Here is a 12934-nt window from a genome sequence, read left to right as displayed (position 1 = left end):
ACTTTTCACGCACTATCTTATTTAATACTTATGGCCAACATATGCAATAGGATTCTTGTCCCCGTTTTGCCTATGAAAAAACTGGGACTCAGGTTAGGGTGCTTGCCCAGAGTGGCAGAGCCAGGATTGGCTACCAAAGCCCAGAGCAGATTCCAGGAAAAACCACCTGTATGCATTTCTGGGATAGAGGTCCCGTTGCCCAGCTCTAGCTGTAAAGAGGAACCCCTCTGGCTAGAGAAGGGCCCAGTTCCAACAGTGCTGGCTCTCCATCCGGCTCTGACAGTTACTGGGTGGCCTGGGCCAGTCCTCGAACTCTCTTTAGCAGAGTGAATCCAGGGATACCTACCCCTCACTCAACTCCTGTGAACAGGAGGTGAGGGATACGCATCTGGCAGGTGGCAGGTACTCAGTGAAGGAGAGCAGTTTTTTTCCTGTTGTTTCCGCTCCAGTTAGACCCCTGATCTCCGGGATGTCCGACCTAGAAGTCACCATGAGCTCATAGGCTAGAGCTTCTCACTGCAGTCTTTCCTGGTGGCCACTTGTGATTTTGGTCATATCTCTGCCACATATTACTATTTTTTTTTTAAGATTTATGTATTTATTTTAGAGAGAGTGAGCATGAGTGGTGGAGGGGAGGGGAGCACAGAGGGAGAGGAAGAATCCTCAAGCAGACTCCCTGCTGAGCGTGGAGCCCGACGTGGGGCTCCATCCCAGGACCCCGAGATCATGACCTAAGCTGAAGTCAAGAGTTAGCCGCTCAATGGACTGAGCCCCCCGGGCGCCCCCACATGTACTGTTGTAGAACATCAACTCTGCATGTGTTATTGAGGGAAACTCTCAGTACCGTAACAAGAAGCCCATATCGCTTGCCGTAATTAGAATGCAGCCATCACAATAAATACAATGAAAGCAAATAGAACAATGATATCAAATTCCAACTCGAAACCTATTGGCCTGGAGAAGACAGTAGGCCTGGGATCTGTTCTCCTTTTGTGTAGAAGGGAGACTGAAAGGTTATCATAACGAAAGACTGACTTACAATGAGCTGAGATTTTTTGTTTTTATTTTTGTTTTATTTTATCTTATTTCATTTTTATTTTTATTTTTATTTTGTCGGCCAGACGGAAAGAGAAATGGAAAGAGCAGAACTCTCTCACTGGTACCGTGTGAGGTATTTAACCAAGAAAGCACTGCATGAGGTCCCTTTCCCTCTTAGGGCTGGGGTGTATCCCGGTACACTCGAGATGCAGCCACGCAGCCAGCGTGCCTCCTCTCAGAGCCCTCTCGGGGTCAGGGGATTAACTCTGCATTTGGCGGAGTGTGTGGTGGCTTGGGGCACAGAGAAGGAGCTTAGCCCAGAACCTCTGAGAGCAGAGTCTCTAGAGTCTGGCCTGGTTTGAAATCCCAGAGCTGCCAGTTGCTTACAGTATCACCTTGAGCAAGTCCTAACTCTGTCTTCTCATCTATAAAATTGGAAAAAAGGTATACCTGTCAAGAATTATTGTTAGTCTTGGGTGCCTGGGTGGCTCAGTTGGTTGGGCATCTGCCTTTGGCTCAGGTCATGATCCCAGGGTCCTGGGTTCGAGCCCCGTGTTGGGCTCCCTGCTTAGCAGGGAGTCTGCTTCTCCCTCTCCCTTCTCCTCTCTGCTCATTCTGCCTCTCTTTTTCTCTCTCTCTCTCAAATAACTAAACAAAATCTTAAAAAAAAAAGAAGAAAGAATTAATGTTAGTCTGAAACGAGCTCATGTTTGTCCTGGACCTTGCACCTCGGAAAAGCGTGTGGTTAGGTGTTTGTTTTTTCCCCAGCCTCCAGGAACTCAAGCTCTGGGTAAAGAGTCTGCAGCCTGAAGGAGGCAGTAATTTGCTACAAGCCCTGAGGAAGATCTTCACCCTGAAGGGACTGAATTCTCTGGTGACCATCATGGGAAGCTGGTAGGTCTCCTTTCCTACATGGGTAACAGACCACACAAAGGGGGATGGAGGCCAAAGACCAGCACGCATGACTCTTCACACACTCTTGAGAGAAGGATTTCGTTCATAGGCTGTCCACCCACAGTTGTTGGGCAGGGCAGTGAGGGTGGGCCAGGCCTGCAGTCCATTCTACCTTGCCTCTTCCACAGGTGACTTGGGACACAGGTGGTCACTTAGATTTGGTAGATGTTCCCATTTTCTCCGGAATGTCCTCAAAGTGATTTGACTTGGGACACCCCCTTTTCTTCTTCTGTCTTCTCCCCAGCCCAGATCAGCCTTCTGAAATTCTGTCCAACTACATCCAACAGTCCACCATGGGAAGGGGCCTCATCACCCACATCATCACCTACAAATGCAACAATCAGGTACCCCTTGTAAGTACCTGGGATTCTCCAACGTTTCCCTTGGATTGGCCACAGTGATCTAGGTGGGCCATCTTGAAGGCTCCGTGCATGGACATTCCACGCCCCCCCCCCCAAGCTGTGGACCAGAACATGACTCTCCTTGTACCTACTTCTTCCTTTGGGCAGTTGGGAGGTTCAGTCAAGGAGAAGGCTTGTGGGAGTACTGGCATTGCCCCAGAGAGAATGCTGACCCTGTCACCATCCCCACAGGCTGTCCTAAAGAACCTTGCAGAAGCCGTTGGGGGTTACTACCACTGCTACAGCCCAGAAACGGAGGTAAGCCCTTCTGCCAACATGCTTCCCCTCTCCTCCCTCCCTGCCTGCTCCAAGGCTGCCTCCTCCCTCCCTGCCTGCCTCCAAGGCTGTGCCTGGGGGACCTGGGTCAGGATAGACCATGCTACGCACTTGCTTCCCCTCCCCGCCGCCATGTTCAATGGGTTTGCACAAGTATAATCAGGTTAAGATGAATATGGGAAGAACAGGGACAGCATGAAGTCACAGGAAATCCTTTGCTCAGCGTGCATGATGAGTGGATTGCACACCGGTGAGCCTAGAGGCCTTTTAAAGACTAGCTGGTAGAATCCTGAATCTCTATCCAGTTGTCATCAGCACGGGCTCCACCCCCACATCTGCTCCCACCAAAGCGGAGTCTGTAACAGTTGCCTCAGGTCTTTCTCCAAGATACATCCCTGTTACTGCAGAGGACCCGCAGCAATCAATTCTGAATGAATGATCAATTCTGTACCCATCCACCCATTAGTGTCCTTGTCCCAGTTAACAATAGCATCGTACACCCTGTGTCCACGATGGAGGTAACAGTTAGCAAATGTGTGTGAGGAGCCATTGGCAGACTGAGAATCCAACCATGTGTTCCGCTCACAGGCCGTGTCTTGCCTGTAACCATGAATAGCCTTAAGCCAGTGAATATCCGCATCTCACAGTGTTCAAGTGTCACAAAGTCTAGCATTTCACACCAAGGGGCCAAGGTCAGACAACGTTTTCCTTGGTTTATACCCCTTCCAGTTACATCATTTCCCAGACTCTGTTTGTTGAGGCCACAGATTACAGGGGCTAGGAAGGTATGGTAAATGAACAAAACTGGCTGATTTAAGAAATCTTTTCTTTTAGGGGTACCTGGGCTGGCTCAGTCAGTTAAGGGTTCAACTCTTGGTTTCGGCTCAGGTTGTGATCTCAGGGTCATGGGATCCAGCCTGGCGTTGGGCTCCCTGCTCAGCTCCGAGTCTGCTTCCCCTCTCCCTTTCCGTCTGCCCCTCCCTTGCTCATGCATGCTCTTGCTCTCGCGCTCCAAAATAAATAAATAAACCATCAAAAAGAAGAAATCTTTTATCTAAAAACCTGTGGCCCTCTTGGCTTCTCTATTGTTTTTCTTGGTAGAGATATGAGTACAACAAATTTCATTGTCTTATTTTATTTATCTTTTTTTAAAGATTTTATTTATTTATTTGACTGAGAGAGAGAGAGAGCACAAGCAGGGGGAGTGGCAGGCAGAGGGAGAGGGAGAAGCAGGCTCCCCACTGAGCAGAGAGCCCGATGCAGGGCTCGATCCCAGGACCTTGGGATCATGACCTGAGCTGAAGGCAGAAGCTTAAACAACCGAGCCACCCAGGCGGCCCTCATTGTCTTATTTTAATATAAGCAAAAAAACAGAAAACAGTAGAAGGGTAACAAAAAACTTAAGCTGACTCAGAGGGGTGGGGGGCAGCAGAGAGTGGGTGGGGCTGTGCAAGACTAGGTGGCTCTTGCCCCATCTAGAGAGACACCTCTGCACAGCCCCTGGCCCATCTCCATTGCTGTTCTGGAGGAGCGTGACCCCCATACTGCTAGGTTTCCAATAGTTCAGGAGCCAGAAATCTGGATCTGTGTGTATGTGTGACTTCTTTAACATTTTTTTAAAAAGGAGGTGAAATTCACAAAACATATAGTTACCCACTTTATTATTTTTTTTAAAGATTTTATTTATTTATTTGACAGAGAGAGAGACAGCCAGCAAGAGAGGGAACACAAGCAGGGGGAGTGGGAGAGGAAGAAGCAGGCTTCCAGCAGAGCAGGGAGCCCAATGCGGGGCTCGATCCCAGAATCCTGGGAGCCAAAGGCAGACACTTAATGACGGAGCCACCCAGGTGCCCTAGTTACCCACTGTAAAGTGGACGATTAGCAGCACTTCGTACATTCACCATGTTGTGCAACCACCACCTTTATCCAGTTCCAAAATGTTTTCTTCCTCTCCAAAAGAAAATTCTGTACCCATTAAGCCTGTCCCCTCCCCCACAGCCTCTGGAAAACACCAACCTGCTTCCTATCTCGATGGATTCACCTATTCTGGATATTTCGTATAAATGGAATCATACACCTTTTGTATCTGTCTTCTTTCCGTTAGCATCATGTTTCCAAGGTTCCTCTATGTTGTGGCCTGTCTCAGAGCTTCATTCTTTTTTGTGGTTGATCCACTGTCTAGACCTACAACCTTCTCTGTGTCCATTCATCAGTTGATGGATTGGGTTGTCTTCACCCTTCAGCTGTTGTGACCTGCTATGAACATTGGTGTACAAGTACCTGAGTCCCCATTTTCAGTTATTTTGGGGTATCTACCTACAAGGGGAACTGCTGGGTTATGTGCTAATTCTGTGCCTAAGTCTTTGAGGAACGGCCAGTCTGTTTCCCGCCAACACTGTGCAAGTGTTGCAGTTCTCCCCATCCTCACCTTGTTACCGTCCTTTTAAAATTATGTCCATAGCCAGCCCAATGGGTGTAAAGTATTTCTTCGTATCTTTAAGGTTAGAAAACCCTTCAGTTATTGAATAACACTATAGGCCAATACTGTAGAAGTGGAACCCAGCAGTTTTGCAGGCTCTATCCGGCACATGGATCCTAGTTTATAACGTCTGGCCTAACCAATCCGCACTCAGCTTTAGGAAATGACGCGGCTGCTTGTCTTTCCTGCTTTGGCCATGGCTAGTAGCCAAGTGACCTCTAATGGCTGATTGCTCCTACTACCCCCAGGTCTACAGCAGCTGGGACATGGACCAGCTGCTGGCAGAAATCCAGAAAGCCCAGAGCCTCCTGGGCCACATCCAAGCCTTGCTCCACAAGACCCCCTGTGAGGAGCTAACCAGCATGATGAAGGAGGTAGGTAGTATAGGGAAGATTCTGGAGCTGGCCTCACTCCATCCTCCTTTCTCTGAGAGTATGGCTGCCAAGGTCCCCATGTGCTGACAGAGAAACAAGGCAAAGCCCAGCCCTTTGCTGTACCCGACAGCTCTGAGCTGGATGGGCCTTCCACTGTGCTAGAAGGATCCTGATGGATTTTCTAACTGAAAAATTTATTTCAGAGAAAAATTTCAGAGCAGGCTCCTATCACCCCACCCATCTCCCACTGTCTCCTCCCTACCCCCCAATTTGGAGAAGGATGAACACCTCAGTCACACAGAGTGGGCCGTCTTGAAGACAGTCTTTGCCACCCAGCACTTCATTTGGGCCAAACATCCCTGCATGGTGACTTAATGTAACATCAGCAAAAAAACTCGGTCAGCTCATGCACGCAGACAATAAGAGCTCTGAGCTGTTTAGAACACGCAGGAAACTGAACTGTGGACAGAAGGCGCTGAGAAGGCATTTATAGCTTCAGCAAATGAAGACATGGTGTGACGTACAAGACGTCTTGGTCTGGCTGGACGCAGTGGAAGAGACACGGCTAGAAAGTGGAATCTTACGATTCAGTTCCAGCTCGACCGAGTATCTATAAATCATAACAACTGTTAGCATTATAATTAGAATAGTTCTCGTTTACTGAGTGCTAATTCTAAGATAGGCACAATGCTTAATTCTTTAAATGTCTTATCTTAGCCTAACAACAACAGTCTGTTGTATTATTACCCCCATTTTACTGATGAGGAATCTGAAGTCAGAAGGCTAAATAATTTGCCTCAGATCCCAGAGATAGAGACAGATGAAGTTTGAATTGAACTCAGGTCTGTCTGATGTCAAAACGTCGGCCAGGAGTTTCCCACAATGCAATGCATGTATTACTCATGGTTTGCAAGATAATTACAAAATGGCACATAGATTGATTTTTTTTTAATGTTGTGTATTTAAAACTAGCTCATTACGGTAGTAATACATCTTTCTAAAATTATTTGAGTACAAAAAAGGGAGTCAATTTTTAAAGTTAAATCAAATTAACAATTAATAAGCTTTAATGTTACACATTTGGTTTATTTTTTTAATATTTTATTTTATTTATATATTTATTTATTTATTTAAAAAGATTTATTTACTTATGTGAGAGAGAGCATGTGTGTGTGAGGCGGGAAGGACAAAAGGAGAGGGAAAGGATTTTAAGCAGTCTCCACACCCAGCACAGAGCCCAACACGGGGCTCAGTCTCTTGACCCCGAAATCATGAGCTGAGCCAAAATCAAGAGTTGGATGCTTAAGTGACTGAGCCACCCAGGCACCTCTAAATATTTTTTTTTTTTACTTAATCTCTACACCCAACATGGGCCTTGTACTTACAACTCCAAGATCAAGAGTCACGTGTTCTACCAACTGAGCCAGCCAGACGCCCCCACATTTGATTTTTTTTTTTTTTTTTAATTCTAGGTGTGCCTGGTGGCTCAGTCAGTGGAGCACACAACTCTTGATCTTGGAGTTTTGAGTTCAAGCCCCATGTTAGGTGTAGAGACTACTTAGAAGTAAAATCTTGAGGGGCATTTGGGTGGCTCAGTCAGTTCAGTGTCTGGCTCTTGATCTCAGTTCAGGTTATGATCTCGGGGTCAGGGGATCGGGCCCTGCATTGGGCTCCATGCTCAGCAGAGTCTGCTTCTCCCTCTCCCTCTGCTCCTCCTCCCATTCTTTCTCTCTCTCTCTCTCTCTCTCTCTCTCATAAATAAATAAAATCTTTGCGAACAAAAAGTAAAATCTTTTTAAAAATTCCAAATAACAGTACAGTGGTACTTAGATACAGGAAAATTCATGAAGGCCGTGCTCAAATGTCTAAAGTTTGGGAATTGCTGTTCTGTGTCTTAGGTATACATGAGGTCTGGCAACATCTCAGAACGCCAGGCTTTCAGTTTGTAAATGTGGGTGAGGGGAGGCTGGGCTAGACCAGAGCTCCTGAAATGATCTAGTGTAGGAGTTACTTTTTACTTCTTTGAAGCCTTGTGTTAGGAGCTCATGGAGGGGCCACCCACCATCTCGGAGCCCAACGTGCTGATCTTGATGGTAAGGGTGGGAAGGGGCCAGGAGGACAGACAAATCAAAGAGGAAGCAAGTTGCTGGGGGCACCTCCTCCTTACCCTGGAAATTCTCGCAGTCTCCAGAGAGGGGATGGGGATGGCGGGGGGGAGGGGGGGCAGAACAGCCGTTAACTTGCCAGGTAATGTTTTCAGATGCTCCCCTTAGGGGAACTGGGTGGGTTGGGGAGACTAAGGACTTCTCAGCTCTAAAATATGATTTTGTAATGAGGGCTTTTAAATTTAATTTAGATTTCCACAGAGATCGCAGAAGGGCCACTCACAGGTCTCTTGCCTAAACCCCCAAAGCATGAGGGTCCCCTCACAATTGAGTTCCCAAACTTGGACAAGACTTCTGCAGAATGGCTAAAGATCAATGGCCTCAAAGGTAAGTCCCCAAAGAGGGCAGAACCCAGGACTCAGGTGACTGACGAAAAGGCACAAACCCTCTGGGGCTTTGAGAGTTGTATCTCAAACCCCACTATTTATTTTTTACAGCTAAAAAGCTAAGCCTTTATCAGGTTCTGGCACCCAACGCATTCTCTCCTGTGGAGGAATTTGTGCCTATTCTCCAGAAAACAGTATCTTCAACTATCCATGAGGTAACTCAAATTCAGAATTCTCTCCAGTCCTCTGCAAGGGGTCTCCTCTGTGACCTTTCCCTTCTTAAATGTCCAGAAAATGAGAGTCATAAGTCAGAGCATGAGGAGCGGGGGTTTGAGGGCCTGGCATGGGATGCAGTCTTTCCAGAACATTCTAGAACTTTCTAAAATTCTCATCACATCTACTCTAACTGCTGTTTTGCAAAGATTTGAAACTGAACTCTGCAAAATGGGGCAAGAGGGAGCAAGTCAGGGACAAGGGAGCAAGTCACCTCCTCCTTGAAGTTTTTCCTCCATGTGCTCCGAACACACTCGCTCTCCTGTGTCCTCACTGTACCTGGTACAGACTTCTGCTCTAGCTCCTACAATGTGTTAACGTGTGTACTTATTAGGTGTCTAAACCCCCACCAGAGTAGGAGCCTTAAAAAGAACAAACTCTCTTCTCCAATCCTGTATCCCCAATATCTAGCACAAGCAAGCAGCCAGTGAATGTTTCCCTGGCTGGCTGGGTGGAAGGAAGGGAGGAAATGTGAACATATGGAACTATGGAGGGGAAAAATGGAAGGACCAATGGCAGAATAGAATAGAAAAGGTTGGAAGGATGGAGAAATGGAAGGAGGGCATACTAGGTGAAGAGAAAGGTCAAAAGAAAGATAGAAGAACCAGAGAGAAGAGGGATAGATCATTGTAGCAGCAGATTGATGAGACTAGGTGGGTGGATATGACAACTTGGTGGAGGAGTGTCCATGAAGGCCTATCTGGGTTCCCAAATGTAAGAACCCATGGCCAGTATGTTTTAAGGTCTCCGACTCTGCTACTCTAAAACCTCCAACCTTATCTTGTATCAAGACTCTGATGTTTGGAAGATCCTCCCCAGAAGGCAGCCTAAGCTTGCTGTCAGACATGGTGCATTCAGGGACCACTGTCCTGAAGGCCTTCTGCTGCCATGACCAGGGAGGCATAACCTGACCCCAGATGTGCTTGAAGCCCATTTCCCTCTCACCCATATGATTTGGAGAGCCCAGTGCCCAAATTAAACTTACAGTCCCTCCCCACATGTGCTCTGTTCACCGGCTGCCCACCCTGGCCACACCCGAGTGCAGAGGGCAATGGTACAATTTGAATGGCATGATGGGACAGTGAAGAATGTTCACGTGGACCCACCCTTCCTCTATGAGTACCAGGTTAGTAATGGGTCCAGTTGGTCAGCATATGGGGTTTGGGAAGAGGGGACAGGAAGAAGGTGCCATGGAATGTGGGGACACCATTGAGCAAACGCCCTCTTATAAACAGACTGGGCTCTGCCTCCACGTCCCCCTGGAGCTTTCTCCACCTGCTCCCCAGGCAGGGACCTGTCAAACCAACAAAAGTCTCTAATCTTTTGGGGCAAGATATCCTTCCTCTCCCATTCCACACAATGAAATATGTGGACTCTTCTCTTTGTGGTCTTGTGGCAGACTCATCCAGGGTTCAGTGGAATGTTTATACTGCCTGAATACCCGTGACCCCATCCCCAGAACCCACCTTCCCCAACAGACCCCTTAATCGGCCATCCTTTGGTCAGTCACTCACTCTCTGTGACCCACGGGTTTGCAGAAACAGCTCAGCAGAGCTCTGCGAATGTACGAGAGACGGATCGAGTGGCTCTCCTTGGCTAGCCGAAGAATCTGGGGCACTGTCTGCGAAAAAAGGTACCTTCCCTCAAGTAGCATTCTTGTCCTTTGTGAGCCCTGTGTGTGACATAGGCACTTTTCCAACCCATGAATTCCCTGTTGGTGGCACCAGAAACCGTCTCTTAGATTAAGGATCAACCATCACTCAGCAGAACCCCTAGAGGAAGAAGTCACCACGACCCTTATCAATATCAATACTGTCATCATTGTGTCACTCAGGATTCTTTCAGTTAAAAAGCAAGAGAAACTAAATGCCAGTTGGCTTAAACAAAACAGAGAGGTCTGGTTGAAGGTAACTGAAAACTCTAAAATAGATTTGATAGCTGTCTTCAGGCATGGCTCCATCCAGGGGTCATGCTTGTGCATGTTAAGAATCTATCTCCATCTCTCAGCTCCACGTCCTTCCCTGTGGGCTCTGTTGTCCAGCAGGCTTTCCCTTTCAGGTAGCAGGATAGCCACCTGAAGCTCCCCACTTACCTTCTATCAGTTAGCACTCCCAGAGCTCGGGGCAGGGCCTGCCGAGGAGCTGTTCACTGTGGCCTGGGAGGTAGGATAGTCTAATTGCCTAACATCAAATGCCCACCCTTCAAGCTTGAGGTGGGTCTGTTCCACCCATTTCTAATGGACTGATAGAGACAGAGGAGTTTTCCAAAGGAAAATCAGGATGCTGTTGTGAGGGAAGGTGCTGGATGCTGAGCAGGGAGGAACAACTGGTGGCATTTATATCATCCTTACCATTCCATCCATCCCTTATTGGATGCATTACCACTTACAAAGTGCCACACTAGTCTGTCATTCAATTCTCAAAGCAACCCTGTGAGGAGTCCCATTATAAATAGTTCATAGTCAAATAGGCCAAGGATCAGAGAGGTTTTGTGACTTGCCTTAGTCACACAGGAAGTGGGACCTGAATCAAGATCTTCTGACTCTAAATCCAGTGGATTTTCTTTTGCTATCCATAATTGCTGTCTCATGCTCACTTTGGCAGCACACACGCTTAAAACAAAAACAAACAAACAAAGAAAAAAGAACCATAATTTCTGTCTCAAAAAGAGAGTGCAGGGTGGAGTTGGGAATTGATTTGAAGTAGTGAAAGAAGGCCAAATGGGACTAGGGATCTTAAAACAGAGAGAAGAAACTAAAAGATACATTTCTTTCCGCAGAGGACCAGATACACTTAATTCCCCATCTCATTTGCTTAACTTGTTTCTGTTTCCCCTCCAGGGGCCCCAGCCTATAACAGTGGTGAATGCTAGTGCTTTAAAACAGGGAAATGTGTGAGAATCATTCTAGGCAGCCCCCGCCCCTTAAACCATCTCTACCGTTTGACTTTACTCCACTGTAAAAGCCCCTTGGGAGAGAAGTTTCCACGACCCCCTTAGTCTACCCTTGTAAACTCACTCCTGTTGACCTCACACCACGGAGAAGATTTTGGCCAGCTGTGAGTTTGGCATGCAAAACTCCCCTGGAAAACACTTTAAATAGTAAAACGGAACAAAATAAACATTATCTGAGAGATTCAGTTCTCTTCTCAAAGCTTGTGTTTCTTTTTAGGGTGGTTATACTGCTGGATATCTCGGTGACCAATTCCATGTACATTATTCATATCCAGCACTCCCTGCGGCTTCTGCTGGAGGAACAGTTGTCCAACAAGGACCGCTTCAACATCATTGCGTAGGCTCCTAGTTCCCAGTGGGGGGCTGAGGGCGGGGGTCACCTGTGCTCCGTGCCATCGCTGGGCTGAGGTTCCTGGCAGGTAGCTTGATGACATCTCACCAGCACCCAGCATCCTAGGATGGCCATCAGTTTATCTGACTTGAATCATCTCGTTTGGGGTATTGAATAATTAAATGGTTGCCGGACAGTCCCACTGGGGCGAAGGTGATAAGTGGCCCCCAAAACACACTGCTCGATCAGCCAAGATAAAGTAACTCAGCCCATTGCCCCATTTGGATTCTGAGCTGATAAACACAAAAGAGAGAAAGAAGGGCCCCCAGGCATGCCGCAGCGTTAGGTCCCAATTCAGGTCTAGCAAGCGACAGTATGTCAAACATTTAAGATTTCAATTCCAAATGCTAATTATATAGATTTCTATATATAACTATATATATTTAAATTGTGTAACAATATAATATGTATAACTTATATATATTTAAATTATTTATTTTATATATAAATAATTTGATATATATGTTTAAAATATAAATATTATATATTGAATATTTATTTTTAAAATTAAATATAACTGGGGAACCCGGATGGCTCAGTCAGTGGAGCATGGGACTCTGGATCCCCAGGTTGTGAGTTTGAGCCCCACATTGGATATAGAGATTACTTAAAAATAAAATCTTAAGAAATTATATATAACTGGGGCGCCTGGGTGGCTCAGTTGGTTAAACATCTGCCTTCGGCTCAGGGCATGATCCCAGGGTCCTGAGATCGAGCCCCACGTCAGGCTCTCTGCTCAGTGGGGGGTCTGCTTCTCCCTCTCTCTGCCTGCCACTCCCCCTACTTGTGCTCTTTCTCTCTGTCAAATAAAGAAATAAAATCTTTTTAAAAATTATATATAACTATATATATTTAAATTATATATAACTATCATATATATAAATTATGTACTATATACAGTTATATATAATTTATATATATAGTTACCTATAATTTAAGTATATAGTTTTATATATTTATTATAATTGCATACCTTTTCCACTAATTAGGGGAGAAAGAGAGAAAAGGAATCCACTTGGATTATACCTTTCTTAAAAGATTTGTTTATTTACTTTAGAGGAGGGGAGGGGCAGAAGGAGAGAGAGATTCTCAAGCAGACTCCCCACTGAACACAGAGCCTGACATGGGGCTTGATCTCATGACCCCAAGATCATGACCTGAGCTGAAGCCAAGAGTCAGACACTCAACCAACTGCCCCACCCAGGCGCCCCAGACCATCCATTTTGATACCACTTCATATCAAATAAGTAGTATTCTAAACCTATTAAGTCAGCAGTTAATATTATATATTATTCTGTACCAGAG

At 46.3% G+C, this 12934-nt stretch overlaps 1 protein-coding gene across 1 annotated transcript in view; it reads left to right on the top strand.

Annotated features, from left to right (window-relative positions):
- The window catches only part of VWA3A (von Willebrand factor A domain containing 3A), a 53309-nt gene that overhangs the window by 14938 nt on the left and 25437 nt on the right, over positions 1-12934 (top strand). The window contains exons 9-17 of the mRNA XM_040636562.1: positions 1807-1932; positions 2237-2345; positions 2586-2651; positions 5397-5522; positions 7879-8014; positions 8125-8228; positions 9332-9412; positions 9825-9919; positions 11456-11575. Coding sequence (XP_040492496.1) covers positions 1807-1932; positions 2237-2345; positions 2586-2651; positions 5397-5522; positions 7879-8014; positions 8125-8228; positions 9332-9412; positions 9825-9919; positions 11456-11575 — 963 coding nt within the window. The remainder of the gene's footprint in view (positions 1-1806; positions 1933-2236; positions 2346-2585; positions 2652-5396; positions 5523-7878; positions 8015-8124; positions 8229-9331; positions 9413-9824; positions 9920-11455; positions 11576-12934) is intronic.

This window comes from Ursus maritimus, unplaced genomic scaffold (assembly GCF_017311325.1).
Source record: "Ursus maritimus isolate PB19 unplaced genomic scaffold, ASM1731132v1 scaffold_2, whole genome shotgun sequence".
Taxonomy (NCBI): domain Eukaryota; kingdom Metazoa; phylum Chordata; class Mammalia; order Carnivora; family Ursidae; genus Ursus; species Ursus maritimus.
This window is presented reverse-complemented; position numbering and strand designations above follow the sequence as displayed.